Source organism: Phaethon lepturus, unplaced genomic scaffold (assembly GCF_000687285.1).
Source record: "Phaethon lepturus isolate BGI_N335 unplaced genomic scaffold, ASM68728v1 scaffold1554, whole genome shotgun sequence".
NCBI classification, from domain to species: domain Eukaryota; kingdom Metazoa; phylum Chordata; class Aves; order Phaethontiformes; family Phaethontidae; genus Phaethon; species Phaethon lepturus.
The window spans coordinates 25,747-41,576 of NW_010535256.1; the positions used below are offsets into that span (position 1 = coordinate 25,747).

The 15,830-nt window shown below is 40.5% G+C and overlaps 1 protein-coding gene across 1 annotated transcript in view; it reads right to left on the bottom strand.

The window, feature by feature from the left end:
- Nucleotides 1-90: 90 nt before the first annotated feature.
- The window catches only part of TMEM156 (transmembrane protein 156), a 27,735-nt gene continuing 11,995 nt past the window's right edge, over nt 91-15,830 (bottom strand). Inside the window, exons 6-7 of the mRNA XM_010285736.1 lie at nt 11,060-11,164; nt 91-212 (exon numbers count right to left, since the gene is read on the bottom strand). Coding sequence (XP_010284038.1) covers nt 91-212; nt 11,060-11,164 — 227 coding nt within the window. The remainder of the gene's footprint in view (nt 213-11,059; nt 11,165-15,830) is intronic.

Below are 15,830 nucleotides of genomic sequence, written 5' to 3' on the forward strand. Positions count from 1 at the left end.
GAAGGAAGGAAGTCACAGATAAGAACGTTCAAAGAGGAAGAGCTCGAAGGAAAGACGACGGCTAATGTTACCACTCTGCGTCTGCAGTGCTCATTCTCCCTGTGTTGCCTGCACACGCAGAGCCCGGAGCACGCCGCTGCTAAGAACTCCGACCTGGTCGCCCCACTTCGACCTTTTCGCAGCTTCCCTGTACACGCTTTCATGGAACTGCTCTAACAGACAAAGCAGAGTACTAGCTATTCCCTCTGCCTTTCAAACATTTTACCCAAGGAGTGGAAGAGTATTTCTTATGCAACACTACAATAATGGGTAGGAGTCTAAAAAAAAAACTGCAGCAAGGACTATTCGTAATTCTTAGTGAGCTGAATTTGCTGCTGCTGTAAAGAGGAAGGCGTCAAGACATTACTCAAACAAATGTCTGCTATTTCTCTTCCACGCTACAGGGTTGAGGCTGAAAGGCGTTTGACAAAAGGTGCCAGTTCTGGAGTCAGACAGTGTTGCCTAAATGAAGGCCAGAACATCGGGTAATTCAGTCCATTTTTAAACACCTTCAGAAGCCTTGGCCCATTTACTAGACTGGTAAACATGCAGTCCTACTCTTCCTGCCCTTGCTGATCTCAGACACCGTACCGGCAGCTTGTAGGATGCTGGCAGTCAAGGTGCCCTGTGCCTTTCCTCCAGTTCCCTTACCAGTTTTGCCAGTGTCCATTTTGCACGTTTCTACACGCTGTTGGTTCTGCCTTCCCCACCAGTTCTGTTGCCCCCACTCTCCTCCGCCTGCATGTCTCCTTCCCCCTCCTGCTCTCTTGAGGTCCTTCCCTCCTGCCTCTCATCTTGTGCGTGAGAGGCTGCACCAGGACACCCGTTCTCTCCTCACATGCTCAGTTTTGGAAAAGCCAGAGATGAAGACAAGGGGTTTAATCCTTGTCTTAGAGGACATGGGAGGAGAGAAACCAAGAGGATCTCCAGAGGAAATGAGAAGACAGAAAACCAGTTGCTTTTTAGTCCCCTCCTTCCTCCTCCAGTGCAAGGAGGTTGGACCAGAGACTACCTGAGGTCCCTTTCAACCTGAATTACCTTAGGACCACTTTTTTTCTTACCATTCTTACCACTGCCTCCCCATTCTCCCACTGTTTCATACAGACTGGATCATACTTGCGAGACAAGGTAAGCTCTACTCAACAGAGATTGAAAGCTGCTAAGAGCCTTTTGGGTTTACTTGTTCTTGGTATTTTTAAAGGTAACTCAGAAGATGGAACCTTCCAGTGTAGTAAAACCAAACACTTAGAGAGCTGTGGCATAACTGTGGGTAGTAAAATAGTAAGTCACAGTTTAGCCATCCAAGGGAAAGGAAAGAGGGAGGATAGAGGCAGGAAGAATAATGGAATTAAATTATAGGAGAAAGGAAATTAAATTGGGGCCACAAGCCCCATTAAATGCTGTGCCACCACGTGAAGCATTTAAACACTGGCTAAAATGGCCTTAGCAATTCTGCAGTGATTTGAGACAGGTGCATCTCTTCACCTGTAAGTTGTTGTTCTATAGGAAGAAGGGAAAAAAAAAATTGAGAAACAAATTGAGAAGTTTATTTTATAGACTATTAAAAAATCCATTTCTGAAAAGCTTTAAGTTATTGCCACAGATAAGCAATAAAGCCTGAAAAGCCCTCAAATCAGGAAAGTCAGTATTTTTCTGATTTTTTTATAAGATGGTAACAAACAATAGAAACAAATGCTTCAGACTTACCCAACTAAATATAAAAAATTCCATATGGCCTCAAGTCATTCAGAAGCTAATGCTCACAGCTATTCCTATTAAATCTGAACTGCTTGGTGCAGTATAATGACTGGAGAAGCAATCTCGGAAAGCTTCAGGAGGTAAAAGCTATATAAACGTAAGGGATGAAGGTTATAAAGTATTAACATGATGCTAAATTGCTGCATATCATATTTGCAATGGGCAGTTTACAATCTGTTCATCCTGACGGATTTAGCGCAAGGGAGTCTGAAGTCCTGGCTCTGCAATTTCTGCCTCTGCCTCGTAATTGATGGTGGAATTGTACCCACAAATAACACGTGGGAGCACTGAATGAGTTTGGGACCCTGCTCAGCCCAAACAGCTCCATGACACTCAGAGGAGCAGTAATAAAGGGGGAGTAAGGAACAGTTCCAAGAGATGATGGGTCTGAATACTAATGCCCTAAGCTAGTACAAAAGGTACAAATGTAATTTATCAAAAAGTGCAAAACCCATTTGGTGTCTTAATGACTTATCAAAAAACAGTAATAACAATATTGTGGTTTGAAGCCAAATTACTATTTTTTTATTATCCACTGAGATGTTGCAGAATGTATGAAGGTCTTCCTGGTTTACTGCAGAAATTACAATGTACTGCAGAATTCTCTCTCCTATGATCCTTTGGCCACCTTCCTCAAGAGCCAGAAATTGTATCTTTTAAGCATCTTAGTGTCTTTAAAGCAATGCTTTAAACCTAAAGCATTAATTAGGCTGGAAACTGCTTGTTTCATGGAAGTAGAGGATAAGTTCTCTCTCCAAACAGGCTTTCTTATCCTATGGAGAATATAAAATAAATTTCTTCTCCGACAGAAAATGAAATTATTGCAAGGATTTTCTCACAACCATCTGATTAAGTATAAATCTTGAATGAACTGAAAATACATGTGAAATCCATACTCTCCTACTGAAGTTGTTTCTGCAGCAAAACATGTTTGTCCACCGTTCATATTTTCTTAATACCAAATAGTTCTGGTGATGGATAAAATGGAGATTCTCAGCTAAAATGCATCATGGGCATTCTCATGAGAAGACAGATAACATAGCTCCCCAAACTGGAAATGGAGATGCTTGCTTCTGTGGTGTATGATGTGTCTTGTTTCATCCAACAGTAATGACATCTCATATGGCGACATCTGAAACAAAAGAAAACAGTATTGGGCAAAAAAGAGGAGGTTAATTAGGTCTTTCCTAATTTATCTTAAATGTCATTCTTTTGACTTTCACAGTAGTGAATTCTCCTCTTTGTTACAAAAGAAAACAACATTGTAGCTAAGAGGCAGACAAAATAGACGATACACATCAGACTGCGGCAAAAGACCCAAGAACGATACCAGCCCACAGAATGGTGGTTTAGGTACCTGCCCCACGAGCGTATGATACAGGAACCTGGGTGAGACACACTCAGTGGAGCTGAGTGGACCTCACTCATTTTCAGGGAAGCTTGGCAACGTCAGAGGAGGCAGAATCAAAAGTTGCCCTGAGAAAGCATTCGCCACATCCACCTGGCTGAAGTGCTCCAGTAAGGACGTCTCTCAGGTGTCTTAAATTGGCTTTCTGCAGTGTCTCCATCTACAGAGTCCAGTCTGGAACTGTCTTTTAAAGGTAGGTGGTGACTGATCTCTTTCCTTCAAGTAACAGAGCAACCTTCACTCTCATCTTCCCTCCTGGCAGCTAGATGAGGGGAGAAGTTTTGTGTGGTATCTGCCTCCACTCCAGAATCTCTTGCTCTGTGTCAGCTCCTGGGCATCTCTTCATGAACTACTACCCCTGCAGCAGAGTGCTCAGAAGTAAATCTGGGGTATTAACAAGGTCTTGCCACAGCTGAGACAAAATAAGCTAAATTATACTAGTGGGGAAAAATAGTGGATGGAAGAATTTGCAAACCTGTGCCCAACTACATTTCCCGTCCTACACTGTGGAAATAATGAAAGAAGAGCAGCTTCTTCTACATTCCCAAGTGATAAATAGTCCACAGTAATCATCAGTAAGAATCTTGAAATTTGGACTGCAGCATGTGATGAGGAACCTTGAAATAAGAAAATGCCCAGATGCCAATCAAGCTCACCTTTCTTTTTAGGGATCTACACAATGCGATGAAGGGAGGCGGGGGAAGCGCAGAATTCCTGTACTTCTTACTCTCACACTGAGCAAAAAAGACAACGTAGCTTGTCACCCGTTCTGGTACTTCATATAGCTGCAGGCCCAATAACAACATCTGTCTCCCTTTTCGTTTACATCATAAGGACTGGGATAAGAAGTGATTCTTTGGCTGTGAAATCATACTGGAGGCAGCAGCTGCTGAAGTGAGCTAGAAAATGACAAGTGTAGGAAGGATACAGTGCATCAAAAATTGATGCTGGCTAATGGAACAGGGGGTTTAAACAGCCTGCACAGTGCTCATTACAGTCCAGTTCTGCAAGCGAGCAGGAGCGCTTCCCTTCAAAAACCTCTGTGTCTGTTTTGGAGAGAAACGCATCCTGGCATGCATGTTACGCAGAGCCCAGTAATTGTGCCAAGTGCCCTGGAATGTGCTCAGCAATCTGATCCTGTCAGCCTTTTCGTACAGAGAGGAGTTTCCCTTTTAATGTATGATCAAGACTTGAATCTATTATGGAAGCAGAAACAGAGAAGGAACTATCTTTCATAATATTTAAAAAATAAATACGTAATTGAGCAGCTGCATACAGTCCTGAAAACAATTTAAAGCTGCATGTGGGCATAAATCTTTTTTCATAGTTATCTACAGGAATTCATGAAAGCATAAAAAATGATGTCTTACAAAAACAGCCAACTGGCAAAGCCAGTATGTCAGCACTAGTATGAACTTCTGCCTTCAGCAACATCACACCCAATTTTATGATGCTTTAACCACGGTACATCTATCACTTCTGAGCCCTGAAATGATGCCTTTCAGAAAAAGTGTAAAAAGATAATTGGAAGGATTCCAGCAATTTAAAATCACACCTACTGTTCTTTACAAATATATGCCTGATTTACAAAAACAGTGGAACTCTAACCTTTCTCTTGCTCCTGAGTACACTTGGTATGTGCCTTTGCTAGAATGTTTTAAACTATGCATTTCACTGTATTCCCTGCATAATTTGTATCTTCTGTTGCTTGTGTGGGTGTCTTCCTTGAAGACAGACAAAAGAGGGATTCTGTTAAATATGAAAACATTTTTGAAAAGCCACAATCACATAAGGAAAAGCAGACAAAGAGTATTTTCAGCTGCCCTTTCTGTTTGTGCTACTCAGCTCTGCAATGATGGCATTTAAAGACCTCTTCAGGAAGGCAGCAGGGGCCTGAGCCAAAGCCCAGGTGGACCTGCACTGAATTTTCCTGGTATTGGACTGCATTCTGCACAATTAAATTTCTAAATTGCTAGGGGAGGGTATCCTCAGAAAATGACAGCAGTGATGATACTCCGAATGTGGCTGGATAGGAATCAGCCTCTCATACACTTAGTTACTTACTGATCTCTTCTGCCAACCACCCCACATGGGAGGTTTCATCCACGTGCTTTTAGATTGTAAGAGAGGAAAGGGACCTGTCAACTTCTTTTATTTTACAACTTCTGTCAAAGAGGTTTTCACCTTTTTAGCCATATACGCACTTCCCCTGTGCATCATCCCTGTCAGTTACCTGTCATCTACCTTACGTTCCAGTTTTATAATCCATTTCACCTGAAGATAAGATTGTGCCTTAAATTATATTCACTAGGACACCAACTTGTCTTCTATAAATATACAGCTAGAGTGTCAGTCAGGAAGAAAAAGACATGTGAAGCACCTCACGTGTTCAGTGATCTCAAAGATCTTTACAAAGAGAGATGGAAGTGCTGATGGCAAAAGGCAGTGTACTAAAAATTGTTGGCAATTGCTGATGTGGAACTTTCATTAGCTTTTATGCAGCCTTTGACACGTCCACCAGTTTTATTAAGAGAATTAGTGGGAGACAGGACAAGAAGATTGTTTCATCTTGTCCTTGGGACATTGACTGTCAAAGAGACTGATGCAGTAAATAAAGTGTTTTGGGTAATAGTGACCAATTTGTGTGAATTTGATCTAACAACATGTCAGAGCATGACACTGGACACTTTTTTTAAAAAAAAAAATGTCCACAACAGTTGGCTGTACAACAACATGTCAGAGCATGACGCTGGACACTTTTTTAAAAAAAAAAAAATGTCCACAACAGTTGGCTGTAAGTTTTCCTTCTTTCTTTCCTCATAAAATGGCAGCACTTCATCCAGGAACTGTCAGGTCTGTATCTGTCTCTAATTTCCCCAAAGAAGAGAGAAGACTGTTCTGTCCATAGTCATTCATTAAATCCATTAATGCTCCTTTTGATTCAGAGAACACAATGCTGCTTCCCCTTAAACAGGCAGAGGACAGAGTACTGCGGGAGAGGGCTCACAACTCTCTTCACGCTACACACATGTGACTTTTATTCTGCCCTGATCACTGTAAGACTGAAAGTGCATCTTTGGTACAGAAGAGGCCAGCGAGAGCGGCACAGCCAGGCTGCCCGGACTCCGCCTGGCCCTGCCACTGGGGAAAGACGGACTGCCACACGGGCAGGACACAGGCACAGATGGAAGTTGCTCCTTGAGACAAGCTTTCTTATGCATCCAAGGGCAAGTTTAGCCAAAACCTTCCCTATGTAACAATGATTTTAGGGCTAACCATCAGCAAAATCATCTTGCTGAATGCTCTAATGCCTCCAGATAGGCTGTACACCATATACAGAGGTGTTTTAATGGGCATGGTGATTTGACTCTTATTTGCCCACTTTTATTTCTTACTCCAATTATTCTTTGCCCCCACTGTTTTTAGAGAATGGCCATCAAATTAAGTGCATTCAGAAATGTTAGTTCTCTTATGGTTTCACATGCTGCATTTTTTTAAGTAAAGGGAGCTAGCAGCTTTACTTCAATGTATAAATTCAGTATTTATCCTTCTGGTCTGCTCTCCCAGATTTTTTTCTATCAGTCCAACTTCTTGTTTCTGTCTTTTCATCGGTCACAGAAGACAGTATTCACTTGAAAGAAAAAAAAGCAGACCCAGATATACATCCCACAGCATTTTAGAGCTGCTAAAAATGATAGTTGATGCAAGTAGTGCTTTGTAAGTTAAAAGCACTACACAATCTCTGCTTAGCTGAGGATAAACACTGATTACCACAGTGCAAATTAGTAATGAAGTGTCATTGGCAGAGGCAGAGAAAGTTGAGTCTCCAGAGCCTTACTCTAGTGTGCTGTCCCCTGAACAGCATTGTCTCTCAATGCAAATATTCATCCTAAATAAAATGTTCATGCTTCCTATCTCAATAACCAGCAGCCTTGAAATTTACAGTAATTAATGTCACCTTTTGACAGCACTAAGTAAATACATCTACAGCTGTCATATGTAAAGAGAGGACTGTCTTAAGACAGTTTTAAAGCACTTAAGAGGGTTGGCTCATTCATTTTTTCCAGGGTAGTTGCTAATATGGTGGTTTGATGAAAGATGGCAGAAACAGAGGAGGATTTTTAACTTCAGCACTCAAATGTAATAATAATAGTTACTGTGAAAATACACAGACACATGAAGTGACCTACACTGAAAAGATTCCCCTTTGGCAGAGGTATGAGTGCAGAAGTTGGTACATTTTTTATTATCTGTCAGTGTGGTGGTAACCAATGAGTAGTAAGTAATGGAGCACGTGCATGTATGGCTGTGCACACACGCACAAATGCACACACAGATAGATATACACACACATAGGATATGAGTATATTGGTAAACATGACCACGCACATGTGTGGCCCTATGCTTATCAATATACTTACATTCTACGATCAACAGTATTGTCTTAAATATAAAGACATCAAAAAGACATTTATAAAAAGAAATATGTCTTTTTCTGATATAAAAAGAGAAATTAAGCAGGAAGTAGCAATGTCCCACTGATTATTGATCTCTCTCCATCTGTTAGCAAGACAGATACCTCCCTGTTGCAGAGTGGAGCAATGAGCAAATAATATGCCTTATACTTTGCTCTCCTGTCTGATCTGGATTTTTAACTTACTAAATTCCTGTGGCCAAAACCAATGCTGTTGAGCCTTTCAGCTTTCAATGTGTTGGGTCAAGGGCCATTGCTGAGGCCAGCAGCCGGTTGTCCAGCTCAGTAGCAATAATGATGGTGATAAGAGTGAGCCTTGCTTTTCCATTTCCTCCTCCTTACAGCTGCTTTTACACCTACCACAACTACTGTGTAGCTAACCTCCTTACACAGAAATCAAATAAATGCTCTGTGCTGTGGTTAATGCTTTCTCAGAGGGCAGCTTCAGCTAGCTGGAAATGAGAAAAAGCATAACCCAAAAGTGGTTTGCCTGTCCTCATCTTGCCTGTTTGATCCAGGGCAGGCATTGAGATAACTCTTACCAACTGGACTGAAGCCAGATTTGAAGCAGAGAAAGGCAGACGTAAGCACTATCCCCAGTGGAGCTCTTCCAGGTTTCTAGCTCAGGCTAGAACCCTTCCTTGTTTGAGGCTCTTGTATCGGTGGCCTGCAATGCATGTGCTTCAGGGGAGCAGCTGGTAGTGTGATACAAAGATGATGCTTTTTGATCAAGAAGCTCCTGGTACACACTTCTGACCTCCACCCCACCTCCTTCTTGGGAAACAACAGCTTTTATCAAGTTGATGGAATCTATAACTGTCTTTGTCAATTCAGGGAATTTAATCATCTTGGCAGTTTTCAGTCTCAGTACTCAGCTGTTCATGTGCAGCACTTCTAATGCAGCCAGCTCCTCCCTGTTAAGCAAACTAGCCTTTAGCAGCACTCTAGAGACTGCATAGAGGCAACCCTAGCACTCGTGAGAAAAGTAGACCACAATCTCCTCCCACAGCCTAAGCAACCAAGAGGACTTCTAGGTAGCAAGCTTTCCTGTAACTGCAGAGTCGTTAGCCACTAAGCCACCCACGAACACAAGCAGTAATGAGTTGAATCTGACCTTATCAGATGAAGGGGGAAGTGTTTCTTTGCAGGAAGTGAAGCAAAATTAAAGCAGAAAGTGCTTTCATTATTTTCACAGAGTATTCAGCTTTGGGACAGTATTCCTTTCAGAAATGTTATTCAAGACCTAACATGATGAAAGGCAAGATCTAGATCTAAGTTCTTGCCTCTCCAGCCACATCCTTTAATAATCTTTCCATATAATGCCATGTAACATTACAATTTCATGTATTCGGCATTAATCCCACATGAGCTTTCATGTCACTGCCAGCAGTCCTTCGGGCAGGAAGACTGCGTTACGACCTGGAAAGCAAGCCTGCTTCTATAGAGTGCAGCACTGGAACAAGGTATTTGGGGTTTCTCAAGATGCTTGATCTTTTTCTTTCAGTCACTGACACAGAGATTAAGGAAAGGGATAACTTTATCCCAAAGTGTCCTAGATCTCATATATTGCCTCACAGAGCAACCAAAGATCTGCCAAGTTGTTCCATCTCTTCTTTCTACCCTTTAATACATAACACTTAAGGTAATGAAAGCAAAAAGAGTGCTAGCAGGTTGATCCCAACTCCCACCTCTAGTAACACAAAAGTTAAATTTGCAAGGGAATGGGCCATGATGTGATTTTTTTCCTGCTTCTAAACGATGAGTTTTGGTGAACCCAGCATCCTGAAAGGACAATGCATGCTACTCATCAGCCATAGTACTGTATAAATGAAGGCACTGGATACTAATGAGCACCCCTTTAGCGACACATCCTATTACAATCTTAGAAATGTCTCATTTTTAACCTGAGAGTAAATGTTCTCACAGGAAATAATTAAGGTGGGCAAGCACATGACAGACAGGGATATGGGAAGACAAAGGCTTACCTGGGAGAGACTTGATAGGTATCAGAAAAGGGAATGGTTTGTTACTGAAGTGGTTGGGAGGAGTCCCTGGGGAAAGGAAGAAGCTGGCCTATGGGAAGGCTGATGGGACCTCTTGCACAAGGGCTGCTCACTCAGCAAGAGCTCATGATGTCCAAAGGGCAAACAGCTGAACTCAGATGATCTGAGAACTGCTCTCATCTATGTCATGGACATCCCAAGTCGTGTTATCTTTCTCTGCCTCCTGATATCCTCATTTTAGAATAGTAATAATGACAACTCTCCATCATTGTAAATCCTGGTAAGATCTATGGATGGGAATCACTTAGAAAGTGGTCAGTATTTTCAACAACTATAAGACGCTGTCCTGTAACCCAGGTAGTCTCTCTCAAAAGCCAAAAAATAATCTAGCTCAATTATTAATTTATTATGGCAGTACCTCATCTTTTGTCAGCAACGCTGTTCAAAATTTCTTCTTTAGCTCTGCTTTCAACATACAACTTCGTTGTTTATGGTTCCACATGAAGCACAAAAATCAAACTGCTCTTCAGTGCATCAATTTTTTGAACACATTAAAAAGACAGCATGACATGATATTGAGTTTCCAATAAAACTCCATCCAATTTAAATAAAGAAGGACCTTCTTAAGCTTTTAACCTAAAAAATTCACCATAAACAGTAATATAATCTGGGCAAGTAGCCATTACCTTGTCTATGCAATTGATATATTAGTCTGTATTACTTATTCAAGTAGCATCTGTTCCATTTCTAGGCAGTACAAGTATTGCCAGGAAGAGGTATCACTTACTGCATATTTCTCTTCAGGCTTGCTTACTTACATCTGGGCTTCCTGAAACAATTACTGGCATACAAGAGCTGGAGAAAGTTAGAAGTGGGAGACTAGTTTTAGTTCCAAGCTGAAACCAGCTTCTTGTCACTCCTTCCAACTGGTATAATAACGACGGAAGGATGAATTTTTTTTTGTTTGGGGAATTTGATCAGCAAACTATTTATTTCAAACACGTGATTCTCTTCAGAGATTATTTGCAAATTGCTTCTTTCCTCTGCCCTTGTGAAAAACAAATGCCAGCATAATGCTGAAGTCCAGGACACGATATTCTACACCAGAAAAATAGTGTCAGAATTTGCACTGGGGCCTTCAGGGACACACAATGTTTAAAAGGCTAACACATTAGTTTATAGATGACTTTTGGTAGCAGAAGGAAAACTGACTTCTTTTCCTTGCCACCTAGCTCTCATAGAACACATTTTCCAGTCTGTCATCTCATATACTTGGCTAGAAGAAGTAGTAACTTATTTTGAGCAGATATCGTGTACTATTAATTCTAAAAATATGAGGCAAAACAGAGTAATTGGAGTTCTAAGATGTTTACTTACCTTCTACAGTTGATGCACCCACAGGACAACGCTCTTGTTCAGGAATTATGGGCAGTATCTTTGTGGTCTGTGCAGTAAGTGGAATCTGTTGTTTGCTGGTTTTCGCTGTTGAAAGTTAAAATAATTTTTATCCGTATTATTAAACAGCAAATACATCTGCAGAGTGTTAAACGTTGAATCTGTAAGTTTGAAAATAATTAAGACCTATCTGAACACCGGACAGGAGTGGACAGACAGATTTTCAGTGGGATTTCAGTGCCTAGAGATGCAGATACATGTCAGGAACTCCTGAAAGTACTAACTATGTTTTGTATTCAACTTCCTCTTGACAACTAGTGGGACTACAACATGCTGATCCTAAGTCTCCCTGGGAAGCAGCTTGAAGTAGGCAACTAAATTGCTCTTGGAAATTTTACTAGTAGTGACGATACAAAAGCATGCCAATTTGGGGTTAAGTAAGAGTCTCCCAAAAAACCCAAAAACCTACAGTTGGCCAGTTAAGCGGAAACAACTGAAATTTAGTGTGAACTTTCCGATTAATTTTCACATAATGGTAGCCCAGATTGCCACTCAGGAACACGTGATGAGGCCTCAGCTAACTTGTCGTACACATAAGGAGAGCTGCTACTGGGTATCATTCAGTTGTTAACAATGATGACAGCATGTACCTCAAAAGCAGTGAAAGGTGTGGTGATGCCTTTAGCACACTGACAACACAGATACTGATACGGTATCTTACTGGGATACAGATAAAGAAATGCAGAAATGGCATTGTCAGGCAAATTAACTCAGAGTTACTCAGAGTTACTCAGAGCATCAAAAACGATCCAATGCATTTTTCAAAGAACTACTGTAGAACACAAATAATATTTTAACTCCAGGTCCATCCTGTCCCTGACCATCCGTAACTTCTGTAAACCTAAACATGGGTTTCTAATGAGTTCATAACAAGAGGGTGAACTGTGCCACTTAGCTACTTTAGCTACACCCCTTCTCCACTTACTATATCATTTGGACTTCTCTCTTTACAAATGCAACTAAAAAGTAGAGTATGGATCTTGGTAATTAAACATCTGAATATGAAAAGCAAAGATAAAGTAAAACTGGGGTAGTTTTAAAAATAGCAATGGATCTTTTTTCACCCTCAGGATGACCCTGGAGAGAATGGGAATGTGGCTGCGTGTAACACTATTCTGCAAGCACACAAACTGAGCAGAGAAACGGCCCCTTGTGCATTAGTGCTCTATTGAAAGCATACAGGGGCTATGAAAAGCTCCCTAAAATTACCTGCATCCTATAGATTTTATCCTCCTTTCTGAAACATAAAAAAAGACCCAAAGTGGTAACAAAGCTTCACATTTTTCTCTGGAAATGTTGTGTCTTGGGAACATGTAAGTCTGTTTCAAGTATTGAATATTGTGACAAGCTTTTCTTTTCCCAGCATTATTCATCCAAGCTGCAGAGGAAAAGACAACTATTCAGCTATGTCAGGAACTGAGAAGGTTCAGAATCAAATAGGTGATGCGTCTCTTGGCCAAGATTAAACAAATTTCTCCTTTCTTGGCTTCACATTTATTTGCTGCTGTAGAAGATGTATCTTGCCTGTCCTCCTTGCTAAAAAGAAAATATATTGCAGAATACAATGAGGAGCGAGTCTGAATTCACTGGGATGCCAGCCCCTGACACTACTAAGCCAGCATTTGCTTCTATTTCCAACATGTCAGCTAACTGGAAGCTGTAGCAATACATCAGAGGGATGGCAGAGCTTCGCCTATTCCCTCTAATCTTGTAGGAGAGGAACTATTACTTTAATAGGATAGCACAGAAAAAAATACAGGAATTCAAATGACTGAGAGGAAATTTGTCTTGTTGTTTCTTATGTGCAAATTACAGCTGTCGAGCCCACTTACATCCAAGGCTTTGGATGTCACAAAATCTGAACAGTCCAGAAAACAACTGCAGGCCAGAAACCCTGAGGTTTTACTCTCCGAGTCCTGGTTGTCACCATGATCCTACAATGTCCTTTCAGGAAGAGTTATAAAATTACCATCCATCAGAATTAACTTTGTGTTACTGTGAGCCAGGCAAGTGAGTCAGGGAATCCTGTATTTGCATCCTAAAATGTAACGAACCAAACTGTGACTCTGTGAGCCGATGAGTATCACTGAAAATGAGGGAAGTACACCATTTGAGCCATGTAGAACAAGGCATTATATGTGAGCTGCGGTTGCCCACACAGACTGTAGAGTATCAACATAATGATATTAACAATGTTGTTAATGATATTAACCCTGTCTGCACGGTCCCATTTTAGCATAGGAATTGTAGCAGGGCTTTTTTCCAATACACCTTAAACTGCTTTCAAAACAGGATAAAAATAAACAAGGAATGTTATTCTTACGCTAGGAAAAGAAGGTCTAAATGGGAATTTATAGTGGTAGACTTCCAGTAATATAAATTCGCACTCAAGTATAACCCATATAATTATATTAATGAAATTTCCAGTATGAAAAGACCCTGCGAGGCAGATTCACTGTAGGTATTTAAACACCCAGATTTATGCAATCTGTTTTCTGTGCAACTTCTTTTTTTTTTTTTTAATAATGTAGTGTACAGTTCACACACACTGGCCTGCTCCCAACAAGTAATTCTGTGCCATGTCCCCAGGCTTATTTTTTGTTATGATACAGCTATATGAGAATATGGCTGAATACTTCAGAATAGAGAATACTTCAGAATAGAGAATACTTCACCAGTTACTAGTAGTGGAAAAGGTACTAAAGTGGGTTAGGGAAAGTGCGCTAAGGGAAAGGTGTAAGGGCAGGGTATGTATAGCTGCCTTCCCTTTCTCTGGATCTGAGGCTGATTTAAGCTGTAAGCTGCGCATGACAGTTTAGCAGTTTCTATCTGAGTTCTTTTCAAAGACTGTGAGGAATACTGTCTAGTCCTTCTAATTGATATTATTAATTTATTAAGTTGTTCCAAAACATCTTTTACTGCCTTTTCAGTTTGAGAAAGCTCCTCAAAGAAATTCTTGCAACAAAAGTCTCTTATGTGGGAGTCTCCCTAAGATTCTCTGTCATGAACACAAACCGAGGAATTGACTTTTCTTCTATGGATTATTTTCCATGTGCTACTACTACCAAGTCCTATTTGATATGAAAATGCTCTGTGTCTGGAAATACAGATCAGCCACTTGAAGAATGCTTGCTTCTTGCACTGAAGAAGCAGCACCCTGTACTCTTTCTCTTCTCTTGTGGCTGCATTTAAGGGCAACTGTGTTTTGTCAATTTATACCATTCAAGGGACTGTTTTACATAAATACAATGGCAGAAACAGATCCAAACTCTAGAAAATGGGCTCTGTACAGCCCACACTCTAGTGCATACATTTTTAGCTTAACAGCACAGACAACGTTTTGTTTGTCAACATTTATGGGTCAACATTTATGACCAGAACGCTCCAAAGCTCCCCCATCCTCACATATGTGCTTAATCCTTTGTAGCACCATGAATTTGGAAGGCTGTAACTTTAATTCTACCCTAGATAACATACTATACATTTTTCCTCCTTTCCTCTGGCCACCTGACTTAATGGTAATGATTCATGGACATAGAACCACTAACAGTTTCAAAAAACTAGCAACCATGCTGCAAATTATATTTTCATAGGACGACAGTGATATTAAGATAGCAATTTCCTGAGCCTACCTAGGAAATCATTCTCATTCTGAAAGTATAGGTTTCGTCTTTTTCTTCCCTATCTTTTCTGAACTTTGAATAACCTTTTAGTAGGACCTATACATCTCTTCATCTATATGAGATACTGTCACATCCTCTCAGATATACAGTTATTTTATTTAGTCTCATTACAGAGTTTCCAGGGTGGCTGTATTGTCTTCAGTGGATCTCAATGTTTTGTTTCAAGATTCCAAGCTATGCACTAATGACAGTGAAAATATTATCAAGGGCTGTTGAAGAAGTCATTTATAGGTATTTATAATCCATTCTCACAGTAGCAAATCTTAAATTTAGCAACTGTGTAAAAAATAAACTCTTTTCATATGGTCTTGATTCCACGTTAAATTATATTGGTATAAATCAGGAAATTGACTGGACTGACTGGCATTATGGTGTGTGAAAACAAGGAATTTTATATTAAAATAAAACCCATTATAGCAGTTCATACAACTAAGCATCTTTCTAGGTTAAATGGATAGATTGAAGTAGGAGGAACATAGAATGACAGACAAATATGGGATTCACAAAATCACAGAATCACAGAATGGTAGGGGTTGGAAGGGACCTCTGAAGATCATCTGGTCCAACCCTTCTGCCAAGGTAGGATCACCTAGGGCAGGTTGCACAGGAACACGCCCACTCAGGTTTTGAAGGTCTCCAGAGAAGGGGACTCCACATCCTCTCTGGGCAGCCTGTTCCAGTGCTCCATCACCCTCACAGTAAAGAAATAAATTCCTATTCTATTCAGTAAAATCTAGTAAAACTAGATTTGAATTTCCATAAAACTTCATTATCAAAAATGCCTTTGGATATACAACACTAAAAATGCCATTGTGAACATGCTGATATAACAGGTATGGTATTAGGGAAGTTACTCAAGACAAAAGATGTCAGAGAGATAATTCCTTCCCTGTGGGATGAAAATAATGAGCTCATAAATACATCTTAGCGGTAGCCAGTGCTTTAAAAGAGAGGAGCATAAATTGTACTCCCAGGAGAGTTCAGACAGACGGGGAGCTATTCACTCTTTC